This window comes from Protopterus annectens, chromosome 2.part0, assembly GCF_019279795.1.
Source record: "Protopterus annectens isolate FY-2018-M chromosome 2.part0, PAN1.0, whole genome shotgun sequence".
Classification (NCBI taxonomy): domain Eukaryota; kingdom Metazoa; phylum Chordata; order Ceratodontiformes; family Protopteridae; genus Protopterus; species Protopterus annectens.
Window position 1 is genome coordinate 688376280 of NC_056728.1, and position 26287 is coordinate 688402566.

General features: G+C 40.9%; 1 protein-coding gene across 1 annotated transcript in view; it reads right to left on the reverse strand.

Annotated features, from left to right (window-relative positions):
• The window catches only part of SNX30 (sorting nexin family member 30), a gene marked incomplete in the record, with an annotated part of 1404645 nt that extends 1378606 nt beyond the window's left edge, over positions 1-26039 (reverse strand). The window contains 1 exon segment of the mRNA XM_044061022.1: positions 25472-26039. Coding sequence (XP_043916957.1) covers positions 25472-25615 — 144 coding nt within the window.
• Positions 26040-26287: the final 248 nt, after the last annotated feature.

Genomic DNA, 26287 nt, shown 5'->3' on the forward strand with positions numbered 1-26287 from the left:
TGCCCCAGGTGGGATGTACTGGTGTGATTACTCATGGTGGTGTGTTAGGGAATACCTCAGGCTTGAACCCTGTACCTTGTATGCAGGTGTTAAAGACCTGAATTCCCTACCCACCACCATTTGTAAAAAAATTGCAGATTTTTGCCTCATATTTGATCTGATCAATATCAATATCTGTATCGTATCTGTGGTTTTTAAATATTGCAATGCTTGAAATTTGATGGTGAAGTGGTAGCAACATAGCATTGATGCCTCACAGCTGTAGGTTCTTGGGTTTGGTTCTTGGCTGGGGTGCCTTCTTTGTGGGGGGGGGGGTCTGTATCTGTATGTTACAAAGACATGTCTGCATTATTTTTTCCTGGGCCTCTACTGAGAATTGTTATTTTTTTTTGATCCAAGTCAGACTGGCATTTAAATTTCAGACTTCAGGTTTCTGAATGTTTACTTCCTTACATATTTGATGGTGCAATGGCAGTATTGTTGCCTCACAGCTGTAGGTTTCCTGGTTTGATTCTTGGCTGGGGTGCCTTCTGTGTAGAGTCTGCATCTTATCCCTGTGTTTGACATAGTAAAACAACTTTTTATTCTAGCAATAAATTTATACTAACACAACCTTTTTTATAGCAAATTTTGTAAGTTTATCACTATTTGAAATTTGTCCTTATTTTTGGGACTGTAATACCCTGTTATTGGCTTTGTCCAGGTTTTTTGTGCTAAGGTTGACGGCTATGGCAAGAACTGAATTCACTGAATATGTTTGAGGGCTGTATTCCCTCATTACTGGGTTTGTCCAGGTGTTTTGTGCCAAGAGGTTGACAGCTATGGTGAGAACTGAATTCATTAAATGATAGCCATTTCAGTTTCAGTCTTCTTCTCTTTCACAAAGTGGGTGATTTGGCATAGTGGTATGTTGTTCTGACTATTTTGCACAGTGACCTTGGCAGTAAAATGTATGATGGTAACACAGCATTTTATTCTAGCAGCTTTCCAAGATTATACAAGCAATGTTTAATGTGTTCCTGTTTTTTGCCCTTTTGACCCACCACAATAAATTTGGCTTTTTCCAGACTTCTTGTGCTGCGAAGTTGAGATGTAGTTGAGTATTGCGTAGATTTCACAAGGAACTGAGAGCTGCAGGGGAAGAGAAGTTTAGTGCTGATTATGCTAAGTCAGCTCACATTGCTAGTAGCACAAAATGTTGTGTACTTGCTTTTAATGCAGAAGGTTGTTGGTTCTACTCCCATAAGGGGTGAATGCTGCTGCTGTACTGAAAGTTAAGACACTAACTATGAGCCTGTTATCAGTTTGCCATCCATTTCCTATTGCAATATTACTAGCTTATTAATGTAATTTAGGCAGTTTATTCCTCAGGGGCATCAGACACTAGTCATGAAATATAAAGGTGATTGCTAGCAGCAACCTCTCTCTCCCCATCCATCCCTGTCTCCCTCTCTCTCCCCATCCCTCTCTGTCTCCCTCCCTCTCTCTCCCCATCAATCTCCGTCGCCCTCCCTCCCTCTCTCTCCCCATCCATCTCTGTCTCTCTCCCTCTCTCTCCCCATCCATCTCTTTCTCTCTCCCTAACCATCTCTGTCTCTCTCCCTCCCTCCCTCCCTCCATCCATCTGTCTCTCTCTCTCCCTCCCTCCCTCTCTCTCCCCATCCATCTGTCTCTCTCTCTCTCTCCCTCCCTCTCTCTCCCCATCCATCTCTGTCTCTGGTTCATATGTAGGTACTAGGCTATCGGCCTTGTGGCTTATACAAGCTCAGCCAAAGGTACCCTGCCTTTTTCCACCCAAGAAAATTATTTTCCTGTGCCACGGTCAGTCACAGAGGTGATCCCGGGGTGAATTTCCTATTTCCCATCCACTCATCAAGATTCTCTCTTGAAGAGAGTCAATGAGGGACTTGACCTTACCTGCACTGTGATTTTACTCCAGAGTGAAGGGAGCCTCTGTTATGAATCTGTCCCTCCAGCATGTCCTATTCCAGTACTGAGGTTCAAGTCTCGAGCGCGTAGCTCGATGGGATTTGGAGTTTCGGAGGTGCAGCATGTCCATTAATTGTGGGTTGGACATGGATTTATACGTCACGCACAGATCGCCTCTTAACAGGCGGTATGCCACTGACTAGAGCTGGCGTTTCTTTAACCAGGTAGCATATGTTATACTGTAGTGCATGAATTGCATTAACCACAGTTATAATGGCATATTTACAGTGGGAGAGACCATGCTGGGCAAGGGGTTTTGGCTGGTTACTCTGGACCTCAAGGAGGCATACCTGCATGTCCCAATCACTGTACCAATGTACTGCTCACTGTTGGAGTTACAAGCAACTATGAATAAAAGAAAGAGTGAACTTGCTATCTTATAAAGAAATGTTTGAAGGATGTGGTACCACCAATACAATTTTCTCACCTGTGCAGGAAATTGCTGTCTTCCCAAGATGTGACTGTTATTACTTGCACTGAGAAAATGCTAAAGGGCAACACCTGTGACCCTCAGACAATTTGTGGAATACATCTGACAATCTGTGTACTGTGTACTGTCACTATTGCATGACAACGCAATTTTGATCTGTTTTCGACCTAGCTCTAAAATGTTTAAGGACTGAAGGTAATTCAAGTTTACAGGTGCTAGTAGTTTTGCCAATAACTGCAAATTTTCTGTTTATCTTCCTTTGTAAATCCAAGCTGAGCCTTCCAAATCTTATGATTTCAATGTTTTCTGTTAAACTGAATACTTCTAGCAACATCTCAATTTGAAGCAGGCAGTGCCTAGTACTGGTATTTTTTTTTTTTTTTTTGCTGGAATTTATTCAATCAGCTGCAGTCTTTTTTCAAAGAATCTTTGATATAACCTTATCAAAAAAAGCCAGTACCCATGAGTTATCCATCTTTTTACTCTTGACTATGGGGTTTAAAGTGAACTGACCATGTTTCTTTAGTCTGTTTTCTATTCGGGTTTCATTCAGATTTACTTTCAAGTTGTGTATTGTGTCCACATATTGACAAATAACTATGTATTTATGATTTTAAAATTCAGAATCAATTGCAAAAAAATGAGTGGTCTCCTCACTGAATTTTGTAGCCTTTTCAGTGGTCTTGAGGTTGCTTATTACCTGTTGGTACTAGTGCTTAAATCGGAATGAAACCAGGAAAAAAAAAAAAAAAAAGCATAGACTAAACAAGCATGCTCAGTTCGGGCTTGGGTGTGTGTGAGACTGCAGGCAAGAGGGCTAGTGTGTGTGACTGCAGGCGAGGGGGCTAGTGTGTGTGACTGCAGGCGAGGGGGCTAGTGTGTGTGACTGCAGGCGAAGGGGTTAGTGTGTGTGACTGCAAGCAAAGGGGGCAAGTCTGTCAGTGCGCCTGTGTGAGACTCCAATTAATGCTTCTTGTTTTCGGGTTTGTTCTCTCAAAATGTGTGGTTTTCTGTAATTTTCCAAGATAAAGTTAGTAGCTGAGACAGTTCAGCCTTCATAACCTTGCGAAAAATGCATGCCAAAGCAAGACCGGTTTGATCACCTGTCTCAGTTTATAACAGATCAACTTTTAGTACTGTTTACATGTCCCACCAGATATAATTTGCCTTGTCTAGATTTACTGCATTTAAGGAGAACGGGATATTAAACTAGATTGCTCAACCTGGTGTGCGTCTAATCGCAGTTATTTGATACCTGATTAGAAAGTTAAAAACGCAGCTTTACAAAATAATCCACTCTACTGTTTTACCTCTTAGCCTATTTATGTTTACATACTGTATGAGTTTCCGTTTTAAACCATAAGCTAGAAATAGTCGAGCTGGCTCGGAAATGATGCCGTCATATCTGCCATAGCTCTTGCTGTACTCTTCAGTAGACCCCCCCCACAAATTGATGTAACCACGGCCTGATGTGAATGCTGTATAGATGAGGCACCCATCTTGTGATGTATGAGGTGCCTTGACCATCACACTCTTACCCACAATAAAACAGACCGACTAACGTGTGGAACTCTTTTTCTTAGTGAGTGTATCCTGTCGACGTGATTCAAGACCTCAACACTGTTTGCATTGCCTGCAGCTTGACTGAATTTTTTCTTCAATAGTAAGGCAAGTCTTCATAATGAAGTCAGATGTTAATTATACATGGAGCCTCTGTACTACTAGACCTTATATTGTGCTCGCAAGTGTTTGACTGCACACTGATAGAGTGTATACCTTTTGTGTGCGCATGTGCTGCCCTGTTTGCTGCTGTTACTTGATTACTGTAGCTCTTTCGTATTTATTGATGCTATATTATATTATGGGGGCTGTATTTTAGAATGATTTTTTATAATTACTCGTTTTATTTCTCTGTAATGCTGGCATTTGGTACATTGAAAATCGGCATGCGTTTCTCTGCGAGCATCCATGCGTCAGTTTAGTTCTCTGTGCAATGCTGGCCAAATGTAATGTAAGTGCGTGTGACCGTTCACGCGTCGTGTACATGCCTCTGTCCTGCATAATTAATGTTTTGATGATGAATTGTTTTATTTGCATTTAGTAGTAGTTTTTAGGATGCTTGGCTAGCAAATAGAGTTGTAGTCGTTTCATGATTTCCACACACAGTCAAGGTCCGATTACTCCAGCATTTTTTTTTGAATTACAGTGAATCAGATCATTGTGCTTATCAGAAAAAGTAAGCATGAATGCAGTGTCCCAATGCCATACGCAGACAGAGTTGTGTGGTATAAACGTTTTTATGTTGGCTAGAACAATAGAAAATGACAAGCATATCAGTTTAAAATCATTCAGTGTAATTTCCCAAAAGACACTGGTGGCTATATTAGTAATACGTTGGCATAGTTTTTCCAGGTTTTGAGCTTGCTTTATAGAGATTATGCTCAAACATGTAGTGTATACCGAATGCATTTTAAAAACTTGTACTAACATGCCTTAGACGAGAACGTGCTTCGTCACTCATTTTTCTTGTGGAAGAGTTAATTGTTAAACCTTGATTTATATTTATGATACTGTTAGACAAGTAGCATATTTGTCCAGGTTGTATAGTGTTATTGGCTTCAAGCCAGGCTGTTATAAAATTTATAGCTGTGTAATTGTTGATGTAAACTAAATTGTATAAGTCAGAAACTGAAAAAATAAATAACTTTATTTTGTCATATGAAGAAGCCTGTAAATGTGACTATTGCACAAATGTGTTCTTCACTCCATAAAATGATATTTGCCAAATCCTTGACTGATAGCAGTGATGAAGCTTGTCATCACAATGTTACAACCTAAGGTGTTTCAACATGTCACAGGCCAAATCGGTTATTGGCTAGGTCAAGGTAGTGGACCTGTAGTACAATGTGTATGGTGCACTCATGCAGCAGCATCTCTTATCTTGTCCGAGCATCAGCTTTATGTTCTGGCATCTGTTTATATTTTATAAGATTAAGTTTAATTTGGGAATAGCATTGACATACTTTTATAGCAGTGTAAACTGCCATTCGAAATTGTATATTATAGTGATTAGAAATTTTGCACAGTAAAGGTTTCAAAATCAATTGTTGAATAACTGCATTTAGGTGCATAGGTTCATACTAGGCTATCTGCCCTAGGTTATTTATAATCCTATGGAGAACTTGTTTGGCTTTCGACGCCCATTTTAAATTAATTTTGCTATGGCCTTTTTCGAGGTTAGTATACTGTGCCTCCGTCTAACAGTGACACAGAAGTGATACCCGGGCTAAACCTAGGATCCCACATCCACTCATCAACATTCCTCTTGAAGAGAGTCAATGAGGGACTCTGCCTTACCTGGACTGGGATTTTATTCCAGAGTGAAGGGAGCCTCTGGGTTATGAATCTGTCCCTCCAGCATGTCCTATTTCAATACTGAGGTTAAAGTCTCGAGCACGTAGCTCGATGGGATTTGGATTTTCTAAGGTACAGCATGTCCACTAATTCCAGGTTGGACATGGATTTATACGTCACGCACAGATCACCTCTGAACAGGTGGTATGCCACTGACTAGAGCTGGCGTTTCTTTAACCAGGTATCATATGGCATCTGTTTGAGCCCTTTGATCCTCTTGTTGAGGTACTTTTGGTGTCTTTCCAGTGGCTGCAGGTGTTTGGTAAGGTACATCGCAAAAGTGGCATTGTACTCAATTATGAGCCTGATGAGGGAAGACTAAAATTGTGTTCACTTATTTATTTTTCAAAAGGGGATGTCTATACAGTTTTTGTCATGTAGCTTGAGGCCATGGCTGTGGCACCAGTTGTCTGTTGCTATGAGGCCCCTTTGGTGGATGCTTGTCTGCTGGAGAGTCAATTATTGCACCCAGTTTGCAGTCATCTGTGAACTTGGTCAGCCACAGTCTTTCCTTGTTGGCCTGTACCTCGACGAAATATATACCAAACAAGAGAGGTCGGATCTTACCAGTGACGGATAAACTAAGGGTCTAGAGAAGAGGTTGTGTGTGTGTGTGTGTGTGTGTGTGTGTGTGTGTAGTCTGTGTGTGTGTGTGTGTATATGTATAGTCTGTGTGTGTGTGGAGTCTCACTTAATTTCCTCTTGTACTGTGATTACATGCCTTCTGATCGATATAGCTTACTTTGCCCATTATCCAAACCGAAACACTGTCAATGGTGTCTTCAGTGAGGGTGATTTCTCCTCCAGGCTGTCATATATATGGATGTGCACATGCATGCAATATTGGAAACACTGAACACATGTATTTCTTTTGCATTGGAGAATTCTCATGCATTTCCTTTGGATCTTCTCTCCCACATTGTAACAGTGCTCATGGCAGGGCACAGTCAAAATAGTGCAAGACAGGGATATCAATTTGAACCAAGGTATCGACCTGGCGAGCCAAGGAAGCAGCGCCATTTGTGCAACAGTGGCCAGCATCAACTGCCTTCGCCGGACCCCGATTACAGCAGTCTGTCAAGTATGACATGGTGCCTATGTGGCAAATGCACAATGATGACCATGTCACTCGAATGCCTATGTTGCGTGTCTTCTCCACGAGCAATTGAAAAATGGGCAGAACTAACTTCAACTTCAGGTCACAATGCATGCATAACTGTGCACCCACAGTTTGACTCGGCATGCCTTTATACCCACATTTTAAAAAGTATATTCAGGCTTCTGTGTCGGCGTAGAGGGTGTTATCAACCACCGCAGTGGACAAACAAGTACGTTGTCTGTCTCTCTCTCTCTCTGTCTGTCTCTCTCTCTCTGTCTGTCTCTCTCACCACAGGATTGCTCTATATTTCAGGTTGTACCGGGTTGTGGCGTACCGTGCATATGTGTTGTGGGTGCATAACAATCGAAGGCTGGGATTTGGTAATCGAATGGTGCTTCCCGCTTGTGTAGTGTCACGAATTCGAGAACAGTTTCCATGTGCAGATGATGATTCGTACACAGGATTTAGAGCCTTTGAGGGACTTTGGATTTATTCTGAACACTGACATGTCTATTGTTAGCTGTGCATTTCCTTTTCACAGTTGAAAAATGGTTTTACTTGTGAAATACTGTATACGCTACCTTATGAAGTTTGTACACTAATAAAGTTAGTATCATTGACTTGGATACTTAATGTGTCATGTGTACATTTGTACATCTGTCTACCATCACCTTAAATTGATGCTGCTCTGAGAGCAGAGTACGTACTTACAGCCGTTTTCACTGTTGTATATCATGATGGTGATTGTCTTTTTTTATGGCAATATTTCAGCAACTTTAAATCATTGGCGAATGTCCACCTGTGCAACTGACGTCCTTCACACCATGCAGACAAAAGTGTATGTCATCCTTTAAGTGGCTTGTAATTATGTACAGGTCCGGTCACACTGCCTATGCAAGACTAATGAATCCATAAGTTATTAGGCATTTTCAGAGTTAGCATACAATCGCTATATGCCAACCTGCGTCATTTCATTAATTTGTAGCACAAAGTGTTTTTGTGGTAAGGGGAGAAATTCACCTGAATGAAAAATGCTTTCACATTGCTCATGTAGAAAAGTAGATGTTTACAGTGCCCCAGTTTGAATCGGAGTAAATGCAGACTTCCATGTGTCGTGTAAAGGCTGTAAGCGAGGATACACTTTGATTGCAGAGAGAAGGCAGATGCAAGTGACACTGACAAATGTATTGCATGACTGTCACACAAAAGCAGCCATTATTAAATTTGGATATCTCATTGCACATCGATTCTAACCATTAAGTCTTACAGGTTGTATGAATATCAACGAGTGTAACTAGTTTACCATGAATTAATTGTGTGTACTGTATGATTTGATATAGTAATTATTATTTTTATTAGGTGATCGTCAAAATGCCTTCCTGCTTTGCAATTAACTGTAGTATGCGCCAAGACAATCTGCCACGGGGGGTATCATTCCATTGGTTTCCACGGGATATCAACCTGTGTAGACAGTGGGTGATTAACTGTGGTAGAGATGTTGGTAGCATACCGAAGTTTGTTAAGGAAGTTTTGGGTAGTGCAAAGCCACGACATTTCCTCTGCTCTCAACACTTTGAGCAGAGCCAGTTTCACCTTGACTACCAGCAACAGCTACTTCCTGATGAGATGAGACCCAAGCGACCAATACGGAGATTAATAAAAGCGGCAGTACCATAAATTTTCTCACTTTCGAACAGCAAGACACGGACATCTTCAGTACATCGGTTGCAGCAGAAACAGCAGCAGAAGGTGAGTATCAGTGGAGCAATGAAAGGTTTAATGAGTCAACTGACGTTTGCGTAGTGAGATACTGGCACTGCATGTGTTTCAAATTGCAACAGTTAATTGGATGTACTTTTTACATGCAGCTTATTGAAGACCTTCTGAGTAAAACGCAGCCTACATTGCAAGACTTTGTGACAGAGCAACGGTCTGTGCAACGCAAGGTGAGTAATTGTATTACCTCTTCAGCGCACAAATAATTAGTCACTACTCAGGTGAATGTGTAATTTTAATGTGCCTTACTTTTTGTATCTCTTGCAGAGGAAGCATGTGCAGCTACAGAATCAAAGGGATGCAGATAATGATGCGTCAAGACACACTGTGGAAGACCGAATGGAAGACTGTCAAGCGCATCAAGAATGTGTGGAAGTAAGTTTAGATGAAAACCTACAGTAATATGCGATTCTGGATAAGCATTCAGTCTGTGGTTGTCTGAGTAATAGTGTAAATTACAAAAATTTTATGTAGTTCATTGGGACTCCCTTGTCTATACTGAGTCCGGATGTCGGCAATCAAAATGCTTATCCTGTTATCGTAGAGTGTCTGTAGTTAACTTTGTCATCAGTCAAGCATTGACTGATTAACACTTATGTAATTGTAGGTTCAAGCAACTGATTTGTATGAAGAGGTAGTCGAAAACATGGAAGTATATGCAATGGAGACTGGGATTTGCAGTCAGAGTACAGTCGCATGCCAGACAAAGTTTCCCCAAAAGAAAGGTAGCAGCATAGGAATTCAAGTGAAGCTAAAGGACCTTGAAACAGTACCACGCACTATGATTGATGCAGCTGTACAGGTTCCAGAAGTAGGAGTCTCACCACTGTTAGACCACACATTTTAAAAGACAGACCACAACACAGTTTCAATAATGCCAATCAGCACCTGATTGAGATTAGATGTCCCAATGAAAAGGACAAAAGTTGCACTGAAGAGGCCACATGTAGCTCTAGTGCATACATTGCTGCGGAGATGACACATTGCAGTACTCCGGTCAAGCTACGAAAGGACGTCCATAACACGAGCATACATAGCAGCTCCTCACTTTCTCAGTGGACAGATGATGTGGAAAAGGATCCAGACTGGTTGTACACTTCTGACAACTTGTCTACGTCAGAGATCGAAGACACAGTGCTGGAACAGGACGAAGACGAGAAAATGGTTGGAGAATCAAAGTTCATTGTGTTCAAGTCCTGCCTGGATTGCCTGTTGCTGAAACTGACCTGTCCACAATGCCACACCTCGGCTGTGGAACTGAGGAAAGTGAAGTTGGGATCCTATGCCTCTGTGAATGTTTCATGCATTAGTGGACATGAAGTTCTCCATTGGGAAAGTCAACCATTAATTGGCCGAATGCCAGCTGGCAATCTTCTACTGGCATCGTCTGTACTTTTCAGTGGAAGTACATATGCACATATAGTGCGATTCAGTGCTTATCTAGGACTTGAATTTATAAGTGAAACCACATTCTATTTGATTCAACGGGAGTATTTATTCCCCGTTTTGCAGCATACTTGGACACAGCATCAGTCTCGTCTGCTAGAAGATGCAATGGGTAAGGAAGTAAGGTTAGCTGGAGATGGGCGGTGTGATAGTCCAGGCTATTCTGCAAAGTACTGCTGCTACAGCATGATGGACCTGGATTCTGGATTCATTGTAGATTTCTGCCTGGAGCAGGTCAGCCGAGGTGTATCCTCAGTGGCACTGGAGAAGAAAGCTTTTAAGAAGTGCATGAAAAACTTGATGGATAAAGATGTTAATGTCAGCCTTGTGGCGACAGACAGACATCCTGGAATAAGGTTATTGATGCGCACAGAATTTCCAAATGTGGATCATCAGTTTGATGTGTGGCATATGACCAAAAATTTGACTAAGAAAATCACTGAAGCTGGGAAAAGGAGAGGCAAGCAAGACTTACTGCAGTGGTGCCACAGTATTTCAAATCACCTGTGGTGGTGTGCTGAAATGTGTGAAGGGGATGCAGTAGTACTAGAGGAGAAATGGTTGTCGTTGCTCTACCATGTAACCGACCAACACAGTTGGGATGGTGGCAACAAGCTTTCCTGTTGTGGACATGAAATGCCACTCATCGATGGAGACGAGACAAAGTGGCTGGAAGAAGATGATGCCTGTCACAGTGCATTGAAGAGAATTGTTGCTAACAAATTTCTCATTAAAGATTTGAAGCACATCACCAAATTCTGCCATACTGGTGATCTGGAGGTGTTCCATGCATTACTATGCAAATATTGCCCCAAGTTTGAGCACTTTAGTTTTGCAGGAATGAAAGCAAGAATCATACTTGCCATCCTGGATCATAATGAGAACGTTCATCGTGAGCAAGCAGTGGTGAGATTCCCTACAAAGAAGTCAGCAGCCAAGGGAGAGCTAAGGTATCGCGTGGTGTACCCAAAAGCAAAACAGGAGTGGGTAGCCAAACCAATATTTGAGAAAAGAAAGTTTGACTACATATATGACCTGATGTTGGAAGTTATAAAAGCTAAGCGAGGGATCTTGGAAACGCAACCCATGTCTATACCTGACATACCAAAGAATATTGCTAAGTGTGAACGTCCTGAGAAGAGTATGGTGATTGCTAGACATATTTCACGATTCGGTGACTGTAGTAAACCTCCAGGTTGAAACGGCGCATTTACTAATGTGGACTGGGTAAGTAAATGGTGGGAATTTTTTTCAACTGAGTATTATACCCAGCTATTGATGGTACTAGTCGAGACTACACCTATACCATTAATAGCTCACTGCAGTTAAATTAATTTTAACTGTTTTGTGGTTCTAACGACTGCTAGAATATGCAAGATTAGCCCTGATTGACCAGTTAAGTGACACCCATTGGGATGCACCCAGGCATTCTGTACAGCTTCAGAGATCTTACTGGAACTGCCCCACATGTGGGGCATACCTCAAATGCACCTGTTTGCCTTTTCCAACAGGCAATTAGGCTGGCATTGCAAAGTGACAAGGCAGTGATAAGCGATGCCATCTCCACCTCTTGGCAGGGGAATTGTCTGCATGCTGTACAACCCTTCAGATTCTTTCCAAATGTGCAGCTGAAACTTAAGCTGGAAAAAGTGTACATCTTTAGGTTGACTCAATACTGGTCGAGAGCCCTGGTTCCCTCTATGGTCAATCACACCAAGTAGTGATCACAGATGAACAAGGCAATCTTGCCTATCAAAAGAGGAAAATATTTTCCATGAAGTTTTTCGAGACACAGAAAAGTAAAATACACCTAATCCGGTATTGTGTAGTAATGAATACAGAGGGGTGCACAATGAGCTATAAATGGACTTTTTTAGATATGTCTGCATTTCTCAACATGAATGGAGCTTATACAGACTACCTTCAGGAAGGGGGGTCTACGTTTAAGAAAACATATGAAATGGACACCTACCTGGGTTTAAGTAGAGACATGTCAAAGACTCACCTAAATGTATGTACATGAAGCAATGACATCTGACGGGCAGTAACCTTGGACGGGAGGGTCTCCCGTCAATGCGATGTCTTGTTTTTGCTCAAGACCAAAGCGTCATTCATGGCAATGGTGATGGACCTATTCAGGAACCTGTTATGCATACTGTGGATGTTCACAGACAAATTGGGTTTTGTGCACATATCACAGTGTGTAAAACAGTTGTCTTTGCACCCCCTGGCTGTGTGGAAAAGTAGTGGTCATACTCCACATTTCAGCCTCTTCTGCAAGGTAATTTCATTTGGCTACCTGTACCATGGAAACACATTGCATGGAAGTAGTACAGCTCACTACAGAAGATCCATGGCCTCTTCAGGGGACTTAAGGGACGTGGGACCACCACCAATGCTATCATTGAAGTAGCTAGTTGTTCCATAGCCGAGACGTTGTGTAAAAATGCAAGCAGGGCAATCACAATGGGCAGAGCTAGATTGGAACGGGCTGCCATCCACCTTTTCCTAGGGAAACATCTATCAAAGAATAGAGTTCATGGTGAGCTGCGGAAGGCAACCACATGGAATAGTACAACAGTGGAACTGGAGGACATCAAAGTTGTGTGAATTGTTACCCGAAAGATGTCCATGCCTTCCATGTTGCAGTATTACTTCACACACTCCCCATACTGTGATTGTGCACTGGCTCCTGTGGGTGGCATTGGACAATGTTCATCGTGCATACAGCTGCAGACATCACAAATGGGTTGTCCTGCCATCAGGAGATCCCCCTCAGTCGGCAGTATTCCAAAGTCCTTGTCCAGCGTAGTTTGTCTTCACTTCTTCCCTGACGTTAGTGCGGCATGGGTATAAAGGAAACAGCCGAGGCAATTTTCTTCAGTATTTCTTGCCGCACGGTGCCCAAAGCAAAAGCAGTTTGCAAGTGCCGGTCGGACAGCTCATGAGAACTAAATATCAGCATTCCAAAGTCATCTAAAAAGCTAAGTACCCCATTGGGGATAATTTTCTTGGCTCAGACCAATGTCACTAAAAGCAGTAAGAGCTAATTCTATTTCTTGTGGGAAGCAAATACCTCATAGGGATTTACATTCCCTTTGCATACCTTGCTTAGGCCCAGACCAGTACGTCTCTGCCTGTCACTTTTGTGCTTTCAGTATGCGCACTATAAAGCGTCGGGGCGAGTTCGCTGAAAATCTTTTTGGAGAAGATTTGAATTTTACAATGTTGTCTGATATACCGACTACACATTTACACAAAAAACACAAGGAAAAGGCCAGACACATGCGGTCCGCGGCCTCTACCAACACCACGCTTAAGCCGACCTCTAGTGTCCCAGTTTGCAGCGAGACTATGACACAGCCTCTGCCTACAGACGACACCTCTTTAGCAGTACCTTGGGTACTTGAGGCTGGTGTGTCGGCCAAAATCTTACCTGGCTATACTGAAGCCTTCTTTGCTACTGATGCTGAGACGGTCGAGAAATCTGCCTCTTCTCATGGCGTCTTCAGACCTCCCTCTACCTTCTCTATAAAGGCCTTTACCAAGGCCAAGGCTTCCAAACACCCCAGGAAACCGTTTGGTAAGGGCCCCTCACCTGGAACCACAACGAAGAAACAGATGCTTAAAATGGCTGAGGACTTGATTACTCTTATCAGGGGTACTCACCCACCCTCACAGATAAAAGGCCTAGAGTGGAGGAATAATCACTGTCCTCAGAGCAGGCTTCCATCATTTGAGCTTACAACATAGGCCTCTGGCTATACCCCCTGTTTTGGATATAGTCGATGGTCTATTCAGAGTCTTGTCTCTCACTCCGGATTTGTTGCCATGACATTTCATGGGCACTAACCTGGGACTGTAGGGTCTCCCATCTAGTCGATATGTTTTTGCTCAAGACAAAACCGTCCATGGCAATGGTGAATCTCTGTTATCCATACTGTGGATGTTCACAGACTAATTGTGTTATGCACATACCAGAGTGTAAAGAGTTGAGGATTTTGTATTTGCACCCCCTGGCTGTGTGGAAAAGTAGTGGTCATACTCCACATTTCAGCCTCTTTTCTGCAAGGTAATTACATTTGGCTACCTGTACGATGGAATCACATTGCATGGAAGTAGTACAGCTCACTACAGAAGGCCATCGTGTTGAATGCAATGTCTAACATGGTGCTACAATGAATTCATGTGATGTGAAATGGAGTCTACAAATGGGTTATGGATGGTTTGTGATGTGTAATGTTATGGTTTCCTGACTTGATGAATATAGCTAACTGGATTGGTTCTTAACTTGTTAATGGATGGTAAATTAAATGGTGTGTGTCTGATGGTTAAATGGATGGAACTGATAAGCTATGTAAGGTAGAATTGTATTACCGATGGTGTATGGACTGGTTATTACATGCAGTCACTACATGTATCTTTTTGGCTTCATCTGTGAATGGTATGATTAGAGTCCTGCACATTACACACTTGGAAAGTGCCATTTTCAATGGAGTATCAATCCAAGCATGAAATAGTGAAGCATTCATAGCATTGAGGGAGCAGGTTGTAAAGTAGACATAGTAGTTTGTAACAAGTTGGTCAGGGTGAAACTCTTGTTTGCTTGTGGTCATTTGGGAACAAGTAGCTGAGCATGCAAGTTTGCAATTTTGAGCTACATGGTGCTCCTGCGAGGCTCTGGACAAATGATACTATTTTATGGAATGCGTACTGGTATTGTAAAGTGATAAAGTTTTCAGAAATAGTGAAGTGATAATAATGTTTTCAGAAATAGTGATGTGTATGTGTGCTGCTAGAATTAAATAAAATAACAAAGGTCAATCGATTGGCATAACTTGTGCAAGATCTGTCATGTTGTGCAGATGTAGACCAAGAGACTGCTATTGTGGAATGTCTTGTCTTAGCCTTGATTTGCAGTACTATTGTGTGAATGATGGAGCGGTATGAAGTTGTGTATGATTCCTTTTTATTTGTCGGCAGCTGGAGCTTGTACAGTGTCTTAAGGACTGGTCCTTGGTGAATAAATGTAGGCATGTAGATTTTTTTGGCTGGGCAAGCGTCACATGCATCTGGAAGACTGTTGGATGCAACTGGTGATGTGAGTGGATCAGGCTGTAGACGGAAGGATTGTGGTGTGAGTGGACCTCTGTGATGCTGGCTACATTGACGAGGTACAGAGGCTTTTCACAATAGTGCTGTGGGAATTGCCACTTTTGCACATTGTAAACCAAAAGCCAGCTAATCTTGTATGTCTGAGGGATCAGTTGACTTCTGGTACATTTTTAAAAATTAAATGGTATATGATTGCTATAGATTTGTAAGGTCTATTAAAAAACTGTTTCATAGGTGATGGATCTTCATTACGCTACAGTCTTAATGTATACAGGGGTTATATTTATAGAGAAATGGATATAGCGCAGACTTTGTAAATTGAGATACTGTAAAGCTAAAAATGTAGTAAGACCATGCATACTAAGCGGTGAAATTCTGAGTAAACCAATATATGGTGCAGTATATGTAGTTGACCATTGCTGGAACTGTGAAGTCCAGCCAAATAAGTTGACTAATCTCACTATTAAGAAGAGCCCTACTGATGAAGTACAGTAACGGCTACAAAAAGAGGATAATTTTGCAGTGAACATGCGTAGACAGTAACAGGATGTTATTGCATAAGATGATGTCTGGCACAATTAAAGTGCAACAAATTACAACTGGTATGCATTACCATAAGTTTTTTTGTTTAATATTGACTCAAAGCATGTGGGTGCTGTCATGCAGGTCTGAAATTTGTTTATAGTGTATCATCTGTTAGCTATTTAAACAGGAAGGGAAAATAAGTGGCAGACTGATGCTTTGCAAAGCAGGGAAGTATTGCCAGTGCTATGTTGCTTAGTTTTAAATTTGACAGGAGTAGTGCAACAAAAAAAAGTCTCCCACTGTAAGGAGGAAAAGGCAGACTAGCAAACAATACATTGGTCTGGTCACCTGCTGTGATGAGCTGTCAATCACATGCAGATAATGGCTCAAATTACCCTTGGCTGTTTGACAGCTAGGGAAGGTAGGTGTGAAGTGGGAGGGGAGATTCCTTGAAGAGCTAGATTCCAGCCTTCACAAAAGAAAGCAATTTAGCATCTGAAAGGAGAAAAAGCTAGAAAATGCACTTTTGTGTTCTGTTCTGTAGCATTTGCACTGCTTGTGTTTCAAGTGGTCATTTAAAAAGGATAACAATTTAACCAAAAGTAGTGGATTTGAAGACTGCAGTGAATGCCTGTCAATGAAGTCACGGCAACTTAAGGGAAAAAGTGGCAGATCTGATGCAATTTTTGTGAGACAAATAATGCATTATGGGATAGTTGAGGCAGAGTAAACAGTCTGAATTTTTTCAATATGCCAGACCCCATGTGGTCAGAGTCAGAAATTGCATCTAAAAATGTGGTCAGAGTCAGAAATTGCATCTAAAAATATCTAAAAAGCTCAAAATAGTCTCAGAGTGCTGTTAAAATGTAGGAAACATCAAACCATGATGAAATTAATATGTTTTTTTGAGTCTGAGGGCGCGGTTGTCCTTTAAGGGACTGGTCTTTCTGAAATACAAACTTAGGGACTCCCCCTATTTTTGTACTTACTTGCTTGTCTAATTGTAAGAAGCCCCAGTTTTTCTTGACCATCCCTATATACCATTCCACATCCTGATTGTAAGTGATTATATAGACTAAATTCATATTTTTATTCATTCTACTGGCATCTTGATTTCTTCTCAAAATGTTACTTTCATCAGTGCTTACATTCATCTTTATTATTGCTTGATAAAAACCTATTTCTCTTTTGTGCACCACCTCTTTCTTTACATTATTACATAAATCATCAGGGTAACCCCTTCTTTTAAACATGGTTATCATAAAATCTTATTCCTGTATGAATGCATCACGGTCACTCACCATTCTTGCTGCTCTTAACATCTGACCTTTCATTATCGCTCTTTTTTGATGGTAAGGATGCCAGCTATTAAAATCCAAATAGGAATTAGAAAATGTACTTTTTCTGTATACGTCTGATTTGATGCATTTATTTGTCTTGTCAATAGGATATTGTTTCCTTACTGAATTGATGAGTAAATTTAAAATATTCTACAGTGTTATTTATATATCTGATAAAAATTTCAATTTGCTCTAAGCTACCATCCCATATAATAAAAATATCGTCCAGATAGCATGTGTATTGCCTTATGTACTTAAAATGGATGGTCGGGAACACATTCTTGCTCCCAATATGCCATTATGTAGTTTGCATATATGGGGGCACATGCTGCCCCCATAGCCACTCCTGTTAACTGTTTAAAGAAATAACCTTCAAAATATATGTAGTTATTATATAGGACAGCTGCCATGAGTGTAATATATACATTGACTTTATCTTGGTTGTATAATCCTGTTTTTATCAGTTGTGTTTCCAGCCAACTTAGACCCGTATCATGGGGAATTACAGTAAATAGATTACAAACATCAATCGTGAGAAATATACTGTAATTAATGTTGACTGTTTTTAATTTTTCCAAAAAATTCCACAAATCTCTTATAATATATTTAAAAGAAGTCAATTCCCTTTGCATCCGATAATCTAAAAATTAACTAATGAAACATGTCTTACTTCTTTTTCCATCCACTATTGGCCTAAATTTTATATTGTTAATTTAATCCCCCTACTAACCAGACAGTTCCTCTATTTGAAAAAGCATGTGAAATGGACATCAGAGCACACATGAATAAGTCTGGTAGACGGAGATATGCTAATTTGACAAAGAAAGAGAGTGATCTGTTAAGCATGTTAGTTAGTAACAAATAAATGCGGATAATGCGACCCAATAAAGGGAATGGGGTAGCAATAGTTGAAAAGAATGATTATGTCAATGCTATGATGGAAATGTTAATGGAAGATAGTTATACTGAGAGTATTATAATTGAAATTAACATTAGTCATAAAAAAACTGACATGCGGAACGGTTATTAGTTGGTTCGATAATGGTTAAGGTGTTTACCTTACAGACGCAAAGTGCAGGGTTTGATTCTCATATGGGGTAATTGGCTAGGCTTGAAATGGCTCACAAGGGCAGTTAGCCTAGTTCTAACCTATGAACCTATAATTAGTAGAGCGTAGAAAATATTGCATGATAACTACAGAAATCAAAGGAGGTTAGGAAAGTTTGATTTTTCCAGCCTGTCTTCCATTACAATGGGAGGACATGTGTATGGCTCCCAAGTCTAACAAAATCTAGAAGGTTTAGGAGTTTTGGTTGAAAGTGTTTTAAGTATTACTGTACCTCAAGCAAAATCCAAATAATTTTTCCTCAGGTAGATGGCAAATATTTGATGCGTGATGGGGAAGAAAACAATAATTGGGAAGATATGCTCTGGGAGTATGAGGAGTTGGCAGAAAATCGAATACTGTTACAGAGATGAACGAACTGGAAGTATGATCTTTTGAAAAGGAAAGGAGCAAATTACTTATAAATAAAGGGAAATTTTGGGAACAATGTTCAGAAGGAGAAGCGAGGTTTAATGGAAGGCAAGAAATGAGCAATTTATGCAGTGTTGGACTGACAAAAATTGTAATAATAAAAAAAAAAAACCTATCCAATGTATAATGCATATAACTGGAAACATGTTAATATGACTTTTTTATGTTAAGTTATGTATGTTTACCCATGTCTTACCTGAAATTAAGTATACTCAAAAAAGAATCTATCCTTAAAGTAATTTGGTCTCTTTTAACAATGCATTATCAGGTGAAGACAAATTACTGACTTTTAATTCAAATGCCATGGAACAGCTAGTCACTGTTCCCATGAGAGGAGAAAATATACTAGATCTCATTGTCACAAACATGGGGACAAAATGCTCCACACCGGAAGTATATCCCTCATTGGTGAGATCTGATCATAAACTAATCTCACTGGAAATCCACATCCCGCCCCCACCCCAAACAAAAAAGACCATAGTGAAGAACTTCTCTAAAGCAAACTTCACACTACTCAAGACTGGTGTGGTATCCTTCAAGGCCCCTGAGCCAGAGGAAACCACAACCCAAGCTGCGGAAGCCCTTACAAATGCCTTCTATGAACACCTCCAGGACTGCATGGATCAGGCAATCCCAAATAAAACCAAGACTCTTTCCACAAAGGGCAAACGTCCAGTCTGGTGGACCCCAGCCATTAACAAACTTTACAATAAGAGGAGAAAGCTATTACATGATAGAACAAAATCCATAAAAGGGAAGTCACCCCTGATCATTATTAGTAAAAAAATACGAGCACTCATAAAATCAACTAAGGCCAATTTTGAGAGAAAAATTGCCATGGATTCAAAGGACAATCATAAGGCCTTTTTCAGCTATGTTAGGAACCTGGGTGGAAACTCCCAGATATGCTCAGAATTAGTCCAAAATGATACAAAAATCACTGAACCCACAGACATTGCCAACATACTGGCAGACAGGTTCAGTGCAAACTTCACCCCCCCCCCCCAAAGGAGAGATAACTATCCCAGCCGAGTGTAGCCTCCCGGACATCTCAAATGCGCAGGTGAAAGCTGCTCTCTCTAAAGCTAAAAACACAGCATCAATGGGACCGGTTGGTGTCCCCGGCTGTGTGCTACACGAGCTAAATGAGGAATTAAACCCGCACATAAGGCAGCTGTTTAATCTCAGCCTTACCACAGGATACATGCCCAAGGAGTGGCGTACGGCAACTGTGGTCCCACTCCACAAAGGCGGCGCCTCTTCGGACCCTGGTAATTACCGCCCCATAAGCTTAACAAGTCTAGTCTGCAAAGCTATGGAGAGGATCATAATGGAGCTCATAAACAAAGATATAGGGGACTTGCAGACACTGGACCCGACCCAGTTTGGCTTTGTCAAGGGAAGATCATGCCTTTTGAACTTGGTTGACTTCTTCGAAACAGTCACCAAGGCCATTGATGAGGGAAAGGCAGTCCATACAGCCTACCTTGACCTTGCAAAGGCTTTCGACACAATACCCCACTCGGATATTGTAGAAAAACTTACCAGCTTAAATGTAAACCCATATGTCACAAGATGGGTTGCAAACTGGCTTAAGGACAGAACCCACAGGGTTAGAGTTGCTGGCGCTGTGTCAGACTCCAAGCCAGTCACAAGTGGTGTCCAACAGGGCTCAGTCCTTGGCCCCCTATTGTTTGGCATCTACTTCTCAGAAGTACAGGCCAACATGGGAGGACTTTGGCTGACAAAGTTTGCAGACGACTGCAAACTGGGCGCCATAGTGGAAAGTGCATCGGACACGGATATCCTTCAGAAGGGACTCACGGAAACAGATAGCTGGTGCCAGAGCCATGGCCTGAAGTTAAACGCCAAAAAATGTATAGTCATACCCTTCGGGAAAAACAAGGTAACCCCAAGCTACCATATAGGTGGCAATCCACTAAGCACAGAAGAGGTTATATCAGGGACCTGGGGACCCAGGTTGACAGTGGCCTTTCTTTTGACACTCACGTTGCTAAAGTGGTTAGAAAGACCTTCTACATTGCCCACCTAATCATGAAGGGATTCACATCCAGATCTAGTGAGGTCATTGTTCCCCTGTACTCTTCACTTATCAGACCAATGATCGAGTACAATGCCCCATTCGGGATGTATCTCACCCGACATCTGCAGCAATTGGAGAGACCCCAAAAGTTCCTCACCAAAAGGATAAAGGGACTCCAAAATCTGTCATATGCTGCCAGATTGAAGAAACTCCAGCTCTATTCAGTCGCATACCGTCTGCTCAGAGGTGACATGTGCCTGACATACAAGGCCATGTCCAACCCGGAATTAATGGACATGCTCCACCTCAAAAAATCCAAATCCACCAAAACCACTAGAGCAAGCGACTTAAACCTTAGCACGGATATAAATAGGACGTGCTATCACTCAGAGACTCCCTATGCTGTGGAATAAAGTCCCGGTCCATGTGAGGCAGAGCACCTCGCTGACTCTGTTCAAGAGAAATCTAGACCTGTGGATGGGAGATCGTAGGTTTACCCCGGGAATCATCTCTGTGTCACTGCTGGACAGAGGCACAACAAACGAATGGGCACAGTATTTTTTCACATAAGGGGTGGCGTAAGCCACAAAAATTTGGGCTAGGCTTAAAAATGCCTTAGGGCAGATAGCCTAGTATAAACCTATGAACCTATGAACTATTTGTCCTTTTTCTAAAAGTACACTTGACATGTGGAGAGTGTACACTTTTATAAATTCAAAAAAATAACTGCTCATTATTCTAGCAGTAGTCTCAGATTACAGACATTCACTGAGCACTACATCAAGGGAAAAAAAAGGCACCTTAATATTAATCACATTAAAGTTAAATTTCAGAAAAAGTTTTCAGATTTCAGCAATGCCCTCCTCACCTAAACAAAAAATATAAACAGTTGTCAATAAATCACACAGTTTCCTCATTCGGGTAAAGCTACACTGGTGCAATTTGAGGCCACAGATTGCTCCCGTCCCTATGCCATGTATCTGCTAAAAATTATCTTGCCCCATGCAAAACTACTTCCAGACATTCGTAGATAATAGTTTCCGTATCACATAAAACTTCACGTCCACAGAGATATGCCTTGTACCACAAAGGCCAAGGTTGGCAGTAATGGGGACTGTTCATGTCCATGTGAATTCTAGAAACACCAAAAAAATAGCCTCTTTTCCATTGTTCAACTTTCAAAAAGCTGCCTTTTCATTCAGACTGTTTCCATTGTTCACATTTAAATCAATTAATCACCAACACATTATCAATTTCCATAAACTGTAACTAAACCGGTTTATAAAAATTAATACCAGATGTTTTGCATGTTACACTCAGTTTAAGAAAATTTAATCAAATGAAATATGACAAAAACAAAATAAATACACTAGCATGAGACAAAGCAGCAAACCAAATGAAATAGAGAGGCATTGAATTCAAAATTAGTAGCTGCAATCATTTGCCTAAAATATGATCTTTAAAAGGACTCAGATATACTCTAGAAAGCATCAGCGGCCTTAAATTCAACCACAGCGGGATTGGTAACAGGTTTTACAGCCAGAGAAGCTCAGTATGCATATAAAAGAAGAACAGTGAAAACAACGGAGTGCCTCTTCAACCAAAAATATCATAACATTAAAGTGCCACACTGTTAAGAAATTATGTGGCTTACGTGCCATGGGACAACTGCTGGAACCATATTTTGAATACAACCTTAGAACTACTCCGAATTACATTCTCAATCTTTCTGCCATGACAGACTTCATACATTGTTCTACAAGGCAGCTGAGACCAGCTTAAACAATTTTGTGTGTGTATGGGGGGGGTGATGTTTAGAATGCATTAAGTCTAAGGCATATTCCTGAGTGGCAATGTATTGGCTATTTATACCAAATTCAAAAACCAAAAAGCTATTCTGAAATAAGTGGCAAACTTGGAAAAAAAAAGGCCATAATGCCAAAAGAGCCAGCTAGAAGTTCCTTATGCATCCATGCAAGTTTCACTCACTTTAGCAGCAATCTTGATAGCAGGGTAGGCTAATGAAGCACACACACTGCCAAACATAAAATGGCAAGATACATTCGCTTTACCACATTTACCACTATAAGCTGCTGCTGTGAGGTACTTTGTGGACCAATCACTTGCATGTGGGATGATCATACAAGGTCGTTACATTTTTTGTATACAGTCCATATGTCTACAAAATTGGCCGTACACAGCATATTAGTGCATGAATGATTTATTTATCATAGTTCAATTGGAAGTTTTCTGGCGGCAAACGTCAGTTCCAATAAAACTCAAGTGATATAACTATTTTAGGAATCCCCAAAAAGTATAATTCTTAATGCTACCCTCCTTCCCCCCACCACCACTTGCATACTACCAATGACCATGTCCAAGTCTTCACATAACTTAATACCTGGTTGGAGTCATCACTCACTTAAATTGCCGCCAGATCTTAGAAATAAATTCCAGTCATTTTTTCATGGTCACTTTGCCAAGTCTGTTGCCCACAAATACTTCAGACATAAATGTCAACGACTCTTCAGCTTGCATATTTTCTACATTCTCTTTCCCGTACGTCAGTTTTCTGTAGTAGCTTCCTGCTGATTTAATAGCAAATTTTGACTGCCTGTACACGCCATGTATAAATCACATTCTTGCTTGCTTGTCTGTTGTACAATTGCTCATACAGTGAACACTGTACATATAACTCAGATCCCTTTAAAATGTTTGTTTTCCATGGCAGTGCACTGACTGATCACAATGGGCTACCTTCAAGCACAGCCCTGGCAAATACAATCACAGAAGTATACTTGATTTAGACACTTAGAAAAATTACACAGAGGAATACAAAATATTGGTATGTATAGTATTTACAGCAATGGTTCATTTGTTTCATACCTTTCATGAAACTATTGATGAAGTGAATGCAACGTACGGATACTCACTGCACAAACATGTTTGGCACAACTCTTTTTACCGCTGGTCTCATTTACTTCTTAAAAACAGTCCTTTGGACCAGCCTGGTTAAACAAATTAATACATAGAGCACATATATACACAGCTGCGGAAACTACATGGGCCTTTGCAGTGGAACAATGCAATCCCAGTAGGACAGGTGTGGTTGTACCTGGCTGTAATAATACACAATGCTGGAATTTATTCATACTGAAAGGTAAGGGGAGATTATGAAAAGTACTACATATGCCTTCCAGAGTTAGATGTCTGGTGAATAGTATTTGAGGATCGCAAGATATGGTCATATTAGAACAGGTATGCTTACAATGTTGCCAGTTTCACAGAAGGCATGTCCTTCTAGCACATGTCTGCAATATGGCCTGTAAGGAATAGTCCAGATAATGGCATTACACTTTTCTGGGTCAGTGGAATTTTTTAACCTAGCCTGCTCCTACAATAACCTATCTACAAAGTTTACTCTACACCATGAAATTCTTGGATCCATTCAACCAACTTACTGAATGTTATGCCAGATACTAGACGCAATGCACTGCTTACTATGGCAGGTCATTAACCCTTCCATACCTCTGTAATCACTTCGGGTTTTCTGGTGGAGAATGCACTTGTTCATCATTCTTACTTTTGTTGCCTGCTATATTGTTATGCTAATGACAATACTACAGTTATGTAATTAAATCTATATATACATACATTTTTCTCCCAAAGACACACCCCAAAGTGGAATCCCAGACACTTTGAAGCAGCACAGCAGGTTCAAGCTGTAAGCCACACTACATCATACAAGCAAATTGTTTTTCTCCTGTATATTTCTGCAAATAGCATTATGGCATTCACAAGGTGCATCCTACTCTTAACTCACTGCATCAAAGCCACTAACTACACTGTACTAGGGCAAACAAAAACTTTGTGACCTGGTCCTGGAAGCATCTTCAAACTATATCAATGTTATACTCACTGCCCTACTTTTATTAATGTCACCAAAAGTATGCAAAATACACCAAATGTCTTTATTTTAAAAAAATCTGATTAAAACTACATAGATGCTCAAATTCAGTTTCGGTCTAAACATTCGGAGATAAAGTGAGAAAATACCGCTGTATTCACAAAGTACAGTAGCATCACGAATAGTGTGAAACATTCCACATCAGCTGTGGGACCTGGTGCAAAATAATGCAGATGACACTTCTGCTTTCAATCGCAACCTCATAAGGAATAAACGATTACTCGTCAGGGGTACCGTCCATCATTTTAGAAACAAACGTCACAAATATCATACTACCACCAAAACTGATCAAATATCACCCTAAAAAACACACCAATAAGAGTCTCCCTCATCAATGTGTCAATCTATATCAGCACCAAATATTAATAAAATCGCGTAGAACCAATGCAATCCATCACAATTACCAAACATCTGAAAACATTTTAGATCCATAATAAATTAAGTTAAATACACGTATTTGCTTCATTCTCATTTCATATGGGACGGAAACCAGAAGAAGCCACAGGTGTTAAGCACGAGATCACGCGTACCTTAATCGAGTAATTTAACTAATGTTTAGTATGCAACACGACTGGATACCACAATGGAAAATGAGACGAAAACAATTATAAACGTCAGACTGCAACAAACTAGTACGTCTTTGGCCAAGCTTGACGTGCACCTGCTGTTGCCGCAAATGCTAACACCTGAATGGGGTGCACACCTTGCCACCCCGCCCAGCTCATACTATTTACATATGTCCCCAACAGTAGCTACACGTACCACCGACTCCCCACTTTCCCAGCCTACCTTGTCGCCGATACTGCTGGTATAGGGAAGCTCCGGGCTTGGTGTGAGAAGCGCCGCTTCTTCGATGCCCAGTGGGTGATTGATATCGTGAATGGACTTCTGTCCCGAAGAAGGCAAAGATTTCGGGGTACTACACGCACTCATATTGTTGTCCAGAGATGGAAAGAGTGACCACTCCCACCCTTCCTCTCTCAAAGGGTCACTCTTTCGCTTTTTTTTCCTTACTGGTATTGATAAAACCTCCCAATATTGCTACTGTGCCCCAGACAGAGGATGAAGACTTAAAAAGATTTACTACCGCCTGCCAGTAAGCAGTCATTCGCACCAGCTGACTCCCAGCCTTCACCTCCGGAAGCAGATTTGAAGGCTCGCCGGAAATATGGAGCTGTAGTAAAAGGGATGTACACATTTTTGTTTGGAGGACTCTATAAAATTTTTTAATTATACGTTTTGTATATGGTGGTTTGCTTTGATACGTTGGGGCATTATGAAAGAACACTAATTTTGTATTTTTATTCTATACCTTGTGTGTAATTGATATACTTGTGACACGTCTCGAGAGCTTGTGTGATTTGATAACTTTCTCTCCTGATTTCTCGGAACGCGAAGTTTTCTATATAAAACGTTCAAATGATTACAAGTAGTGTACGCTGTTAGATTCTTATTTGTGTACCTGTCTTACTTCGGACAGAGAGTTTTGGTTGATAATTGCAGATTCACAGAACATAGCTGTTTGTCTGACATGCAATTTCTGTATTTGAGAAGAGTTAAGTTGGTGTCCTTATTTCTGTGGGGGTGTTTAGTTGAATACGCCGT